The 16,181-nt window shown below is 57.8% G+C and overlaps 1 protein-coding gene across 1 annotated transcript; it reads left to right on the forward strand.

Annotated features, from left to right (window-relative positions):
- The first annotated feature begins 373 nt into the window (after positions 1-373).
- TMEM44 (transmembrane protein 44) lies at positions 374-7,554 on the forward strand. The gene is given in 12 exon segments (XM_054206418.1): positions 374-529; positions 630-753; positions 956-1,049; positions 1,329-1,507; positions 1,894-1,936; positions 1,939-2,027; positions 2,294-2,464; positions 2,605-2,730; positions 3,247-3,279; positions 3,281-3,352; positions 3,659-3,817; positions 6,229-7,554. Coding segments are annotated over 12 exon segments (1,371 nt in total). The 5' UTR covers positions 374-395; the 3' UTR covers positions 6,376-7,554.
- Positions 7,555-16,181: the final 8,627 nt, after the last annotated feature.

Raw genomic sequence — 16,181 nt, forward strand, 5'->3', positions numbered from 1 at the left:
CCCCAGTGGTCTGCTTCCCCCTTTAGAGGGCTTTGCTTTATAATGCCAGCAGTTCATTTTCCTGGCTGGTGATGTTGCCTGCTGCACTGATACCTGCAGCAGAAACGCAGAGCTGATTTGGGAATATGGTTTGAACGTGAACTTCCCTTTTACCGTATCTTGCACTTGGAGTATGAAATACAATTCTCCCTGCAGAGCAGGAGCTGGAGCTGCCAGGTCTCTTCTGCCGAGTTTAGGGAGCTGTATTCCAGCCAGGAGTCTGCTCCCAGCAGTGTGCGGTGCTTTCTACCCCTGGGGAGCTGCTGGGTGCTGTACCGTGGGTGGAGGTGGTGCTGGGTGCCGCACCTGCGGGGTGCGTGGTGGCACTCCCTGCCCAGGGACACTCAGAGCCAGCCATGCTGGGGACACCAGCCACAGGCCACAGTGGCTCTGCTGCCTGGCCAGTAGCATGCCTGGCCGGGGAGCCCGGCTGTGTGTCCTGGGGGCTCTGGATGCTGGCCGTGCTGTGCTGGATCACTGCCCGCTCCCTGTAACTCCCCGGGGCTGGGCTGCGGGAGGCTGTGGGGCTGCTCTGCTCCGACATCCCGCGGTGCCCGGTGTGGCTAGAGCAGCCTGTCCCTCTGCCCTAGGCTGTCCTGCGGGTGCCCAGGGCAGGGCCGGCGGCAGGCATCCGTCCTCTGCCTCCTGTACAGCTTCCTGGGCCACGTCTGCAACGCGATCGGAGCGCTGCTGGCCAGCCAGCTCGGCATCCAGGTAATTATGGATTTGCCCTGCGGTAGGGGGGGACTGGAGGTGTGCTGCTCTGTTGCCCTGGAGTGCTGGGCCCTGGAGGGGGAGGATTTTCACAGCCTGGCTTAAGACAGCGCGGCAAATACAGCCCCTCGCCTGGGGGGCTGTGGGCTGCTGCCAGATGTTCTGCGTTTCAGGGAGGTTCAGCTGTTGTGTCTCTCCCCAGGTCCTCACAGGTGCCTACATGGCCATGGCCGACATCATCCGCTTCCTGCTCACCCTCTTTCCCCCATGCCCGCCTGAGTCCCAGAAGACAGCAGGTTTGGGCTGGGATATCCCTCCTTGCCATCGGCACGGGTTGGCAGCAGCCTGCTCTGAGCCGAGGGCATCAGGAGCACCGCGTGCCCCTGGGTGGGCAGCCTGGCACGGGCACCGTGGGGACAGTGGCACCTGGGGTAGCAGCGTGGCACCCTGGGCAAACAGAGGGTGGCTTGGTGGCCGCCGGGATGGGTGAGGAGTAGGGTGGGGGCCCCAGCACTGCCCACGAGGGTGGGATGGGACAAAACCTGTTCCTGAAAGTGACCACGTGTCCCACACAGGTCCACCCCGCCGGTGGAGGAGGAGGAGGCGGCGGCGGCAGAGGCTGCGGGATGGTCTGCTTGCCCTTGCCCTGCCCCTGTCCGTGGGTGCTGGCAGGTTTCTGTGGGTCCCCAGCTCCCGGTCCTCCCTGGAGCGGCTGGAGGGAGCCCGGCGGAGGCTGCTCGGGGTGGTGTTGGAGGTGAGCTGCCCTCTCCTCATCCCCCCAGGGCTGGGTGGGCAGCAGGCAGGGCACAGGCAGCTGCTGGGCTCTGAGCACAGGCAGGTTCAGTTCTGTTGCGTTTTCCCCTTTACCAGCCCTGGCACTGCCCAAACTGGTGTCTCGGCTTCCCGGGGCTTTGTGTCCCTGGGGTGCCCAAGGCCGGTCCTGTTCCCCAGGACACGCCCAGCCCCTGCACGCCTGGGGCTGGGGTCAGGAGAGGCAGCCCCCCCACACCGTGGCAGTTCTGGTCAGGGTGATGTCGCTGGGATCACCAGGGGACCTGGAGCAGCTGGCGGGGGCGGTGGGGACAGGGCTCCTGTCGGGAGGTATGCGCTGAGCTCTCTCTAGACCCCTTCTCTGGGCAGGCTGTGATGGAGGTGTTCCCCTGCTTCCCCTGTTCTTCTTCCTTTAGGACAACAAGGAAGTGCTGGGCTTTGTCCTGGGGCTGCTCTCTGCCCTCATTGCCCTCACGGCCAGGATCTCTGCACTCTCCAGAGCAGTAAGTGTCTGCCTGGCACGGCTGCCCTTATGCCCCCGAGTCCCAGGCAGGGCTTCCCAGCCATGCTGGTGACTCCTGCATCCCATTGCAAAAGCTCTGGGGGGGATGCCGAGTGCCCCTCCCAGCTGTTTAGTCCTCGGGTCAGCTGCAGGGTTCGGCACAGCTGCCCCATACCCAGCGGGGTGCAGGGTCCCTGTGCCGGCTGCGACGGTGTCCCTGGCTGGGGACAGGGTCTGTGGCTCCAAAGCAGGCTCTGGGTGGCTTAGTGCAGGGCAAAGCCATGGCCATGGAGGCGGCTGTGGGCCACCCTGTGCTCGGCCACAGCCGGCGTCCTCTACGCAGCAGCGATTGTCACCCACGGCTGGCAGCCTGCGCATGTCCTGAGGGCCCTGCCCTGGCTCCTTGTCGCCCTGGGGTCAGCTGCGCTGGACGTGGCTGTATCCTTTCCCAGCTCTGCTCTCAGCTGGGATGTGGAGGTGGATGGGGCTCCTCTCCTGGTCCAGGTGCCCAGGCTGTGGGACGGGTGTGGGGAGGGGGCTCCACTGTTACTCCAGAAATACCCTTAACGGGGGTTCAGCTCCTGTTCATCGCCTGCACCGCCAAGAGCCAGACGAGCCAGCGTCTTGTACCAGAGGTCCCCGATGCTTGGGCCTCCCTGGCTGGGGAGGGAAAAGAAGATGATGGAGAAGCAGAAGAGGAGGAGGTTTATTTTTTTTTTCCTCCCTCTCTGATTGAAGGGCAGGAAGGAGAGCTGCCCCGCTCAGCAGCGTTACTGCTCTGCCTCCCCAGGGGAGGGTGGGGGGATGGTGGGGGCCGGGGCCCCACAGAGAAGGCATGTGGAGGGTCAGCATGCTGCAGGGCATGGCTGATGCTGGGAACATCACCCTCACCACAGGACCACATGTATTTTCCTACTATGCTGACTGGGGAGCAGCTTGGCACTGGTGTGCAGCTCCTGGATGCTCCCCTGGCCCCGGTGGCTGCTGCAAGGGCGGGAGGCTGGTGGGGGTCCCTCACCCCCTTACTCCCTCTGGAAGGTGGGGAGGGCCTGGCTGCAGGATCCAGACGTGTCAGCTCAGCACCATCCTGCACCCACCCAGGTCCCCAGTTCTTGGTGTGGCTGGAGCGACGCTGCTGTTGGATGGGGACAGGTGCTGTGCCCCTTGGTGCAGGCGCAGCTTTCCTGGTTGTAGCCGATGTGGCTCATTCTCCTTTGCAGGCTGCAAACTGGGTCCCCCTTCACGTGTTTCCAAAAACCCAGGACTGGGCCCAGGATGGTGGCCACCAGCCACTCCTTAGACCTGATGATCAGGCTGGTGCAGCAGGTGAGAGGCTGCCGGGGGCCCGGTGCAGCCCCTGGGGCTGGGGCAGGGTCCGGGGGTGTCAGGGATGGTCTCACCCCTCTGGCAGGGAATGGGATCTCTGCAGAGGTTGTGTGCCCAGATTGGAGGGGGGGGAGTGGATGCATCTTCCTCGCTGACCTGCACAGCAGGGAGAGACTGGCATCTTGCAGATGCTTTTGCAATGTGAGCCCCGAGGTGCTGTGAACATACTGGGGCTGCTGGGTTTTGGTGCTCTCCCCAGTGATGTCTCCCTTTGATGTCCTCCTCTTGCTTCCTGTCCCCTATCAGAGTGGTCACAGCGTGGCGAGGCTGCCTGGGGATGCACAGACGGGTCCAGCAGGTCCTGTGCCACGACAGCCGCCTGCCTGCCCCCCGCTCCTGGCTCGGTGCCCTGGGGTCTCCCCATCCAGCTCCTCTGATGCCACTTCCATCAACTCGGAGCTCGAGGTCAGTGTCTGCTCCTGGCTCTTCAGGCGCTGTTTCTTCTCCCTTGGGGCTCTGCCCTGATGCACTGTGTTCATTAAGGCATCCACCCCATAGAGTGACAGCCCTGGTGCCAGGGTCAGGTCTAGATCCCTGTTCAGACATGCCCAGGGTGCTGCTGAGGTGCAAAGGCTGCTCTGCAGAAGAGCTCAGAAAAGGAGAATGGAGGCTAGCTTGTTCTATCAAGGCAGGTGAGCCACCACAGCATCTCGCACAAGTGTGCCAGCCCTGTTCGCAGCATCACCTGCCCACCTGGGAAGTCCCCATCCATGGCTCCTCCTGAAAAGGCTGGAGCCAGGGTTCTAGGCTGTCTCAGGCTCACTCAAAGGTCTTTATACTCTGAGCTGTAGCTGACGTGGTCCTACAGAGAAGATGCTGTGAAAAGGAGGAATTTCACAGGGCTCCTCTTGGGTAGTGTTACATTGTCCCTTCTCTTTTTGTCTGCCTACTAGTTAGTGGAGTTTTATTATCAGGAGAAGGGCAAGACTTGCACCTTTTCAGAGCTTTCCTGGTACCTCCTTAGTGCAAGACCTGGTCTTGCTTAGTTTCTCCAAAGGGCCTTTCCCACCCAGGCTGCTGCTGTTGGCTGCAAGAGGGTTTCAGTGCAGGTCACCCTGGTGCAACACTGGCCCCAGCTCTGCCCTGGAGGTCCGGAAGGCTGGGGCTGTCCTTCACACAGAGGGCTGCCACTGCACGTCAGAGCTGCTGCCGAGGCCATCCACCTACTAGAAAATGTGCTTTGCAGAGTCTGTTTTGCGGGAGAGCAGTATTTTTTACTCTACCCCTGAAAATGGAAGCACCGTGGGTGAGCAAGTGAGAGGGATGCCAGGATGCGTTCACCGACTGCACATCCCTGAGCTGCTCTGCTGCGGGGTGCTGCGGCTCTTCTAACGCTGTGGTCCATGGCAGGTGATGTACCAGCCTCAGTCCCCTCAGCTTGGCAGAGCCAGCACTACACAAAAAAGTCCTTTGCCTGGCAGGGTCAGGTGTCTCTGACTTTTTCCTGACACCTCAGCCCAAGGGTCAGTGGGATGATGACTTTTGCACCAGGGAGTCCTGCAGCGAGGGGCTGCTGTGCGAGCATCTCGCCAGCTTTCTGCAGTCACCGCCTGGTCCAAAACTACTTCATTACTTCTCTGGAGGAGGCTGAAATCCTTCTCTGCTGCCGTTAGGGGCCGGCCTTTCCAAGGCAGAGGAGAGCAGCCCTGGCAGAGCAGGAGGGCATCCCCAGAGCAGCAGTGCTGGGCCCTGTCCCAGCCAGGGATCCCAGCAGAGGTGCTGGTCCCCAGGGACCCCCCACCATACACCCCTGCAGGGTGGCACACCAACGAGCTGTTCCCAGCCAGCCTGCGCAAAACGGTGGTCAAGAGGACCACGGTGGGAGAAGCAGTTCTTGCCTTGGCAAGTGAGGAGTTGGGGTCCTTTTTTTGGTTGTTATTTTTTTTTCTTTCCCTTTTGCAGAAAAAATATTGGGAGAGGGGCAGGGAGCAGCTCCCCAGGCCACCTCAGAGTATAATCTCTCAGCGCTAAATGCCTGAGGTGCCCAAAAAGAGAGGTCATGGGGAGGACAAGAGGAAAAGAAACGACTCCTGAGTCAGAGGAACAACCCGGCCCCAGTGTTTTTTTTGTTTTTTTTTCTTGCTGCAGCGGTGGGAAAAGGGTCTGTCCCTTTTGGGTGGTGTCAGGGCGGGAGGGCTGCGCTTGCCGGATGGAGCAGGCTTGGGTTTGCCCTCCTGGAAATGTTCCCCTCTGATCCCCAGCCCCTTGTCACTGAGGAGTCATAGCAGTTGAGGCAAAGAAACAGAAACACCGTCATGTCCCTGACGGGAAGTTCCCGCTGTTCAGTCAAGTTTTTGTGCCTGCACAGAGCCAAGGGAAGCTGGAAGCCCCTGCAGAGCCCCTTTATGTTAGCTGGTGGTGGTGAACCAGCCTGAGCATCATCTGGGGCTTTACAGGGTGTTTAGCAAGAGTTGTCTCTGCTGAGGTGGCTCTCCGAACCGGCTGTGCTCCCAGCAGCACAGGGGGATGCTCAGGAACTGTTGCTGTGGGGGTCTCAGTGAGAAGGGATTCTCCCTCTCTTGACCCACTCCACATCTCACTTGGCCGCCCCCCCGTGTGCTCCTGAGCCCCCCCCTCACGTTCCTGGGCAGGGTGGGGGAAGCACGTGAGAAAAATGGAAACCAGCCTTGTTCTGCTTTGAGCTTTGCTTGCGTTGTTGCGGAGAAAGGGAGAACCAAATACTTTCTATTTTCCAACCTAGCCAATTCCCCTTTTGGCAGGAGGCGGCGTGTCCCCTGTGCTGCCCGCAGGGAGCGGTGCTGCCCGGCCATCCCTCGCACCCGGCTGCGGCACCACCTGCTCCTTTCTCTTCACAGTGGGACTTCGAAGACATGACAGTGCAGTGGAGCCGGCCCAGCCCTGCTGCTCAGCCTTGCTCCGTGCTGAGCCCCGGCACCTTCAGACAACCTGCAGCCCCTCCGAGACACCCCAAGCACCCATCCCCGCAGCCGAGCAAGCAGTAACCAGCAGAAGGTGCTTCCTCGGGGCTCTCCTGGGAGAGGTGATAAGCTGTGGGGTGCTATCACAGGCTGCCATGCTGTGCCTGGAGCACTGCCTGCATGGAGTGGTGACAGCTTCCAGTGTCTCCTTTCACCCTTGTCCCGCTGCAAAGAGGTGCAGGGTCCCCCTTCCTGTTGCTGTTGGCTGCACTCCCTGGAATTGGGGCTGCGGGAGAGGTGCAGCCTCACGGCTGGGTTTAAACCAGCAGTGTCCTCTCTTGGTTGGGCTGGTGTTTTCCCCAGCCTTGGGGTTACAAGCCCTGCTCGGTCATGCTCTGCAGCCTCTGGCGTGGAAGCCTGCTGATCTGCCCAGCGAGGCAGGAGAGGGACAGTCCCCACTGTGGCTGCCATGCTTCCTGGTCATCCCTGACTGCTGAACACTAGCCTCACAAGCCAAGGACCAGCGAGACAGAAACCCACCTGGAAGATTATATGTGTCTTAAGTGCTGTATGTGGGGGATGGACCCATCACTCGTGGGCTCCCTGGTGGGTGCCGGCCGCCATAAGGGAGGGCGCTGCCACTTCCTGTGATGGGGAGGTGGATTTCTTGCCCTGGCATGATTTTGTGCATAAAATGTGCATGGTGCAGATCAGGGGAAGCTGCAGAAATGTAGAAACCCACGCAAAGGTCAGGAGGGAGCAGCCCGTTTGCATCCACGTGTTGGGGCATGACGTGTTGAAGTGCCTTGGGCCACGTGTGCGCTGGTGCAGCTGCAGCGCGGGGATCCCCAGGACCCTGCAGCCCACGCTGATGGATGTGTTGCACGTGAAGCACTGCTTTGGCTCAAATCTCATCTGTGTCTTTCAAATCCATGGGCTGTGCCCTGCTGTACCATCCCCAGGACGCTGCGGGGGAAGACCTGGCCGGCCTGGACACTCGTCTGGAGGGAGAGGATCCAGGATGGGGACTTGGGGACCTGTCTGGCTGCTCTCCTGCTCCTCTCTATTACAGAGCACAGGGGAAGAGAAGATCTTCCTGCACAGGAGCACGGTGGAGAGCACAACCGGGGCCAGCTTGCTCCCTGAAGCCGGAGCTCAGCTCTTTGCCCCAGGGTGGGTGGTGGTGGTGGCTCCTACAAGGAGCACATCAGGGAAAGACCTTTTTGCTATAACCCTGGGCTGACAGTGTCTTCCACGGTCTTTTCTGAGGTGCTAGTGGCTTGTAGCTGTTCTTCCTTCCCAATGGTACACATCCTGCTCTGGGCTCTGCTCTGTCTAAATAAACTGGAAGAGAAAAAGAAACAGGAGGCTACGGTGTTTCATTGCCATGGTCAAATCTCATCAAGCCACGTTGCCTGGCACTGCCACCCCTCCAGGCGAGCGGCTGAGCTGCCTGCCTTGGGTAGTGGCAAATGCACAGGGTGAAGCTTAGTGGGGTGAGGATGGGGCCCTGGGGTGGCCAGACCCTGACTGGTTCGTCTGCAGCAGCAAAAGGAGCCTTTGCAGAGCCCCCGCTGATAAGAAGCGCCTGCATTCATGTTTCCAAAGGCCTGGGCGAATTGCTGAGTGGCGAAGCTCAGAAATCCAGACGCCAGACAATGGAAAGGCTGGAAACATAAAGGAAAGGAAATTCTTCTGCTGTATTGCCTTTCCTAGGGCGATAAGATAACCCAAAGCGAAACAAAAGTCTCAGCTGCAGACGGTGGGGTGGGCACCTCGGCTGCTCTCTAAAGCGCGGGAGGATGCCTATGGGAGCCAGGATCCCCAAGCCAGCGGGTGGCTGTCGCACAGGGCAGCCCTGTTTGCGGTGCTTTGCAATGAGTCCTGGAGCAGCAGATAGCCTGGACTGCTCCTGCTCCATCCCGTGGGACCACCTGTGTCCATCATTTGTGCACTGGCAAGAGAAATCTTACTTTAAATGCTCTGGAAGAGCACCCAAAGCTGGTGGCAGAATGTGTTGAAAGGGTCTAGCACCGCTGAGTGGCTGGGGGACGGAGTGACAGGACAGAAAGCGTGTCCATGTGGACAGAGCTGGGAGCAGGATTAGCTGCTGCCATAGGAGAGGCTGGTCAAGGGCTGTGTGGGAGCTGCTGGGATGGATCCGTGACATGCCAGTGTGTGTGCAGGGCTGGGCATCCCCCAAAGCGCCCAGAGCTGTGTAGGGCACGAGAAGAGGAGCAAGAGTGGCCTCTGAGTAAGAACAGAGGTGAGTGTCTGAAGAGGTGTCCTGTCCCAAAGAGGGGATGTGATGGGGTGGGCACCGTCAGGGCAGCAGAGGAAAGGAAAGGATGAGCGCCTCTGCTGCGTCTCAGAGCACGGGGACAGGGAGGTCTGAAGTGAAGCTGGCCAGAGACAAGTTCAGATTACAGCCTGCGGGCTCAGAGCAGGCCCAAATTAACTGCGGAAACCATTGTGGGCTATTTTGGGCATTGAGACGGGGATGAATGATGAGTGGAGTTCAGGGAGGGAGGCCGGGTCTGCCCCTGTGGCTCAGGAAGCCCCGGGCTGTGGCCGCCGGGAGCGGCAGGGCGGCTGCAGGAGGTCACCCCGCGCTGCCCTGCTCCGCTCTGGCCCCAGAGCTGAGCCACTCCCGGGACCGAGGGCTGATTCAGTGTCCCATCATTAACAGTAGAACTTCAGACGGCAGCGGGATGGGTGCTGTGCCCCGCTTCTCCCGGGGGGTCGCAGGGTGGGAGCTGTGAAGGGGCACAGCAGTGTTTGCTCGGGCCGTGGGAAGGGATGTCACAGGCTGCACGGACCCGGGCAAAAGGAGGAGCTCTGCAAGAGGGTGCTGAGGCTTTGGCACATCTCACATCGCTGTGGTTTGCAGCTCTACCCGCTCTCTGCCCTGGGGCGCAGTGGTGGGAAATCAGTGGTCTCAGCCCTGTCAGGTCTTGTATCGGGCCCACCGGGGTTTTTTGCTCTTTGGTTTTACACTGGCAGCCCAGCTCCGGGAAGCGGAGGGCTGAGCTGTAGGCACAGGGAGACATGCAGGAATCAGGACAGTGGCAGCTGGATTGACGGTCGTGATGCTTGCAGCACCTGGCAGTCTGCCCCTTCGTCCTGCCTTGGGAAGCAGGACTTGGCAGCAGAGCAACAAAGGGCACAAAGCACCGTTAATACGGGGCAGGATTGCACATCCGTGCAGTTCGGTTTGCTGCCACCTCTCTGCCCACTCCCTCTAGCCCTCAGTGGCTGCTTCTGCTGGGGTATTTGGGGAGCTACCCATGGCACCAGCACCTCTGATGGAGATCACCACACCAGCAGCCACAGTCACGCTTGGGGGGATGAAGAGCTCTGTACAGAGCGCACTGGAGCATTCCCAGCACGGACCTGCTGCAGCCACGCATTGCTCAGGCAGTTGTGCGATGATGTTGGCTGCATGCACCCGGCATGGCCTCTGTGCTGTCACCCCTCCCAGGCAGGTGGACCGAGTGGGCCAGGCAGGCGTCCCCTGCGTGACATCATTGCAGGCTTGTTCTGGCTGTCTTGATGGCCACCACAGCTGCCTTTCGGGTCGTCTTCTGCCCTGTGGCTTGCAGCAGAGGTGAGTGGAGCACCTGCTGCTCCCTGCTCTGCCAGAGGATGTGGTTTGTGAGGTATCTGGACCCACTCAAGAGGCTCTTTCGGTGCTCCCAGCCCTGCCAGGGCAGGTCCCTGGGTGGCCTCACAGCAGCGAGGAGTGGAGAGACGGCAGGAGTGACCTGCTTTCCTCCCTGCGGGGATGCTCTGCAGGAGGGGATGGGTGCGTGGGCTGCTCTTGGGCTTCCCAGTAAGATGACATAAGCTCTTCAGGCGATGATCCTCTTTGCCCTGGGACTGGGAACAACGTGCCTGCTGTTGCAAGGGGTGTTTCAGGGACCGAGCCGTCCCTAGAGCCAGGCTGAGCGCCTTGTGGGCAGGACGGCTGCTGGCCAGGCTGCACCCCCCGTGCCGGGGCAGCACAAAGCTGAGTGCCTTTGAAGGGCCCTGCACTGCTCTTGGACAGGATCTGAGCAGCCATTGTGCAAAGCAAAACAAACCCTTCCTATCGTGTCAGCGGCTCAGAGGGTGGCTCTGCTTCCAGCTGCGGGGCTGAAGAGTGAGCGCGGCCCTGCCAGAGCCCGCTGATAACCATCTCCCTTTGCAAAAGAGTTCAAGTCCCCGCTCCTGCTCCCAGAGGGTGATGTCACTTTATCAGCACTTGAAGGCTCCTGATAAAGGGATCAGTCTAACTCCAATGGCATCCCCACCAGGGCTGCAAACACAATGCACGGGGCTCAGCCAAAGCGAGTGTGGCCGGGCCCCCCCCATGCTCTTTCGCCTTCGGGAGGGTCGCGGCTGCCCGGACCCCGCACGATGCAGCGCCCGGGCTGGGAACAATAGTGGCCGTGGCATTGCTGCAGGCAGGGTGGACGATTACCAAAAATCATGTGCTTACCCCAGCTGTGACAGAGGCAATTTGTCAAAGTCCCATTTTCCTTTCCCTGATAAGATAGGGCTCATGGAGTACAATAATGCCTTCCTGAGATACAAATGTGGCTCTTCTACCCGGCACACACGCAGGGGAAGCTAATTTTGGTCTTGCTGGGCTGGCAGAGGCAGAGGACACCTCTGCCTGTGCCGGCGCCGTGGTCCTAGGGGCAGAGTGACTCTCGAGCCCTGAGGACCAGGACAGCCCCAGGAGCAGCAGGGTCACACTGGTTCCCTGCCGGCACTCCTGGAAGGTGCCACGGCTGCAGAAGGAGCTGTTGCCACTGGCTGTGTGATACGGAGCCGATACAATGCAGCACGATGCTGCAGTCCTGCGGACACCCGCTAAACCCTGCCTGAGGCTGGGGCAGGCAGCACCATCAGTGCTCCCCCTTACCTGTGCAGGCACTCAACACACGTCGCTGCACCCTCACACCCTCCTCCCTCCCGTGCTTTGGGCATTATCCTATCCTAAAGGCGGCACCGTGGTGCGAGGCCAGTGTTTGTGCCCTGGCCAAGGAAAGCTGCCTGTTCCCAGCTGCCTGCACCATGGCTTGCTGGCCGAGCACGGGCAGGATGGCGACCTCGGGTGCCTGCGGCAAGCCGGTCCCTCCGCAGGCAGCTCCAGTGCCACCACAACCTCAAGAAGAGAGCAGTAAATGGCATCACTGACAGAGGCAGACTTTATCAAACCCCCAGCCTCCCTGGGAACCAGACCTTTTTAATACTATATATAATATTTGTGGGTGCTGGATCTGGCCTTCCTCAGGAGGGTAGTGAGTAGCACACCCCTCCGGCAGAGCCGACATTTCCATTTTGGCATATTGCTTGGGATGCACTTTCTGCACAGTTTGAAATCTGAGCATAATACTATCTTCATGAACCGCATTCACCAGTCTGATAATGTGACCTGACAAAAGGTCAATGGAAAAGTTAATATAATTTATTGGCTGATTTAAAAAAAAAAATCTAATCATCTGTTTTTCCTTTTTCCTGACCCCCCACCCGCACCCAGCGCCCTGCTGACTTTTTCCAGCCATTTCCAAAACAATGGCCAGGGTGGGAATGCTCTGAGTGGGCGCAGCTTTGGAGGAGGCTTTTCCTGAGGGGCTGCAGCCACATCCGTCTGCCTGGGCTCCCCCTCCTCGAGAGGTGAGCAGGGGATGCCGTGGTCACCAGCCTGGCCAGGGACAGGGCCGGCACCAGGTCAGGTTTGGGCAGACATAGCGGTTTCAGTAGGTTTTCTGGGTGTCCTCTGCACCACGGGGTGACTTGAGCTCACCTGCTTTGGGCCTGAAGGGGGACATTAATCTCTGCTGGTTTTGTATCTGTGGACAGGAGGGAAGGAGAGTCCAGCCAGGTCCCTGGGTGTCAGGCACAGCTGCTGGAACAGTGTGGTCTTGGATGAAGGCATCAAGGGCTCCAAGAAGGTCCTCTCCATGGACACAGCCCTTTGGGGAGGTCTCCATCAGCACAGGAAGGTCTCCATCTCCATCAGGAAGGCTGCAGGCAGCCCCGGTGCAGTGCACAGGCATGAGCACACGGGTGCATTCTTTCACACGCATGTGTGAGCCAGTGGGATGTTGTCGTGGTGTCAGCTGGGACAGAGTTAACCTTCTTGCTAGCGGCTGGTATAGTGCTATGTTTTGGGTTTGAGGTGAGAAATGCTTTTGATAGCACACTGGTGTTTTTTAGTTGTTGATAAACCCACAGGGCCTTTTCTGCCCCTCACACCATCCCACCAGCGAGCAGGGTAGGAGAGCAGAAGAAGCTGGGAGGGGACACAGCTGGGACAGCTGACCCCAACTGAGCAAAGGGATATTCCATACCACATGAAGTCATGCTCAGCCTATAAAGCTGTGTGAAGAAGAAGGAAGAGGGGAGACATTTGGAGTGACGGTGTTTGTCTATCCAAGTAACCGTTGTGCGTGATGGAGCCCTGCTGTCCTGGAGATGGGAAGCAGTGAATGAATTCCTTGTTTTGTTTGCTTGTGTGCGCGGCTTTTGCTCTACCTGTTAAACTGACTTTATCTCAACCCATGAGACTTTTTCTCACTTTTACTCTTTTGATTCTCTTGCTCACCCAAACTGGGGGGAGTGAGCGAGCGGCTGTATAGTTCTAGCTGCCAGCTGGGGTTAAACCAGGGTAGACGTGCTGTCACCAAGGTCCCCTCTTCCTTGCACAGTCCTCCCTTCAGATTTCCCAGCCACCAAGAGCGTGCTGTGGCTCGCTCAGCCTGGGGCAGGGGGTTGAAAACTGCTTCACCCCATAGCTACAAGCAACCACTTGTCTCCTCGCACCCTGGAGCCTGCAATGTCTGCAGAGACCAAGAGATGTCTAGAACAAGCAAGCAGGCAGATGGTTGTCAGGGCATGACCTGTCCTGAGGAGGCAGATGAGCTTGCTTCATTAGGGTGGAGCTGCAAAAGCAATTAGTCATTTCTTATGCTAATACCTTACAGATGCAAAAGAAAGGACCCTAGAGGGCAAGGGATGGTGGAGAGGATCCAGCTGCTTCTTGTTCAGTATTAGCTGCTGTTTAGAAATGGTGGCTTTGGAGCTGCCAACCTGCTGAGCTGAGTGAAGGAGGGCTAGGGAAAACCATCTTCTGGCATGGGCTGGGGGAAGGAGAAAGCCTGGAGCTGCCCATCTCTGTTAGGCTGCAGCACTGGGCATGGAAAACCCCTGTCTCCTGGCAGCAAGTGACTGTCCTTCCCGGTTTCTTTGCAGCACTGTCTCCAGGCCTGGCTGCTGCTGAGGAAAGGCTGGAGAGATGGAGGGAGCCTGAGCAGTGCGGCTTGGAAAGCAGGGGGCAAAGGGAAAGCAGGTAACTTCTAAAGTCTGTACTTCCAGAAAAGCAAAATGAGCCTCAAACATGATCTTGCTGCTTGTCTTCCTAAGGCTTTCTGCCTGCCCTAGGAACTGCTTTTCAGTGTCTTGTGGGTGAGTTGATGTCCTCTGGCTCTTGCACAAGGTGTTTGCACACCAGCACTTTTAGCTCCAGCTGGTGCCGGGCCACATGGGGCTGGGCACACTGGTTCCAAGGGCAGCGATGCCACCAGTCTGCAGGGCGGTCAGGGAGCCACTTAAGTGGCACAGGGCATTGCAGAAGCATAGCTTCTCAGACCGTAACAAACTTGTGGGCTTTGCCCATTTAGTTGAAATAACAGAGATGAAAAAGTTATTAATGAAGATGACTGACAGTGGGCCGAATGACCAGACAGCGTAACCTGTCTAGCCTCCTTCTCCAAGGTGCCATGCCAAGGAGAGGGGACGCACCGCTCTCTGAAAGCAGACACGGCCCAGCCTTACTTTGGAGAGCATAAAGCAGAAGAAAGACTTCCCAGCCCTCTGCTTTGTTGTGACAGCACCGACTGCCGGTCTGCCGGGTGATTTCCCAGGAGGTGCTGTGAGAACAAGGTTGCATAAGTCACTTCAGCAATAACTTTGCTTGCTCTGCCCTGGACCACGCTGTTAAAATCGTGTCTCCAGGCACAGCACAGGTTAGGAGTTGTTCTTTAACCTGGCAGGACAGGGGCATCTTGGTTTGAGATCTGTGGTGAACCCCTGGAGCAGCTAGGGATGCCAAATGCCTCCCTCCTACCCCTCCTGCCCATGTTGCAGTCCCTGGTGAAGCAGCAGTAACAGGGAGGTTTATGTTTGATTCCCTGAGGGGAGGGTACACAAGCTGTCTCCTTATCCTGGGTTTCAGTGTGCTTCAGCTCTTTACTGCATGCTTGTCCACTCTGGCCCAGCTCCCCTCAGAGATGGAGGAGATGGTGGTCTGCATGGACCTTCAGCCTGGCCCGGGATGGCTGTAAGAGCTGCTGCTTCTCTGCAATTGATGTCATAGAACCACAGAATGGTTCAGGTTGGAAGGGACCTTGAAGATCATCTACTTCCAACCCCCTGCCATGGGCAGGGACACCTCCCACTAGACCAGGCTGCTCAAAGCCTCTCCCAGCCTGGCCTTGAACGCTTCCAGGGATGGGGCATCCACAGCTTCTCTGGGCAACCTTTTCCAGTGTCTCACCACCCTCACAGTAAAGAATTTCTTCCTGATATCTAATCTAAATCTCCCCTCTTTCAGTTTGAAACCATTACTGCTCGTCCTGTCATAACACTCCCTGATAAAGAGTCCCTCCCCATCTTTCCTGTAGGCCCCCTTTAGGTACTGGAAGGGGCTCTAAGGTCTCCCCAGAGCCTTCTCTATTCCAGGCTGAACAACCCCAACTCTCTCAGCCTGTCCTCATAGCAGAGGTGTTCCAGTCCTCTGATCATCTTCATGGCCCTCCTCTGGACCCGCTCCTACAGGTCCGTGTCCTTCCTGTGCTGAGGACTCCAAACGCAGTACTCCAGGTGGGGTCTCACGAGAGCAGAGTAGAAAGGCAGAATCGCCCCCTTCGACCTGCTGGCCACACTGCTGGGATGCAACCTAGGATGCGGTTAGCTTTCTGGGCTGCAAGTGTGCATTGCCAGCTCATATTGAGCTTCTCATCCACCAGCACCCCCAAGTCCTTCTCCTCAGGGCTGCTGTCAGTCCATTCTCTGCCCAACATGTATTTGTGCTTGGGATTGCACAAAGACAGAAGGTGAAAGCAAGCATTGCACATGTTACAAAAATCGAATTCAGGGTTTTTTTTTTTTTTGTTCAGTAGGGGAACTTGGCTATGATAAATATGTTTCGGAAGCTGGGAAACCAAACAGCAGTAGTTCAAAGACATTTTTCCAGTGTTGCAAAATTAAAGCTGCTCATCGCTCAAGCACGGCCCTTGTCGGGCTCAGTGTAACGGGGATCGCGTCCTCACTTCCTGCTGAGGGTATGAAAGCAAGGCGCTAATTCACAGATCTTGAAGAATGCGCCAGTGGTATTTCAGCAGCTCTAATGCTCTGCAGCCTGTGAAGGCTGCACAGTAACTGAAAGGAAATATCTTTGTTTTTATTCACTTGGCTATATTCCTAATTCACTCTTTGATGCCATCAGCCTGAGATAATACGTTTTCAGAGATATGCCTGAAATTAAGGAAATGAGTCTGATTAAGTCCTTTAAACATACTTTGAGGGAGAAAGGTACAACAATAGAGGTATTAAAGACCCTATTTTCAAGCAATTCTAATATGAAATCAAAACATCGTGCTGCTAGATGGCGAGGCCCATTAGAGGTATGTGTGCGTTGTTCTGCTGGAGAGGATATCTCCTTCTCCAGCGAGGAAAGCTGCCAGAGAGCTTGAACCTGTCCTCAGTGCTGGGTAGGGCAGTGAGAGGCAGATTCATTTCACAGTCCCCTTCCTTGGAGCCAAATAATAAATGCACAAGCACTTGCACTTCGCCAATTGTACTCTGCGAGGTAAAAGTGATGGTTTCTCAAGAGTCCTGCA

Source organism: Rissa tridactyla, chromosome 6 (genome assembly GCF_028500815.1).
Source record: "Rissa tridactyla isolate bRisTri1 chromosome 6, bRisTri1.patW.cur.20221130, whole genome shotgun sequence".
NCBI lineage: Eukaryota > Metazoa > Chordata > Aves > Charadriiformes > Laridae > Rissa > Rissa tridactyla.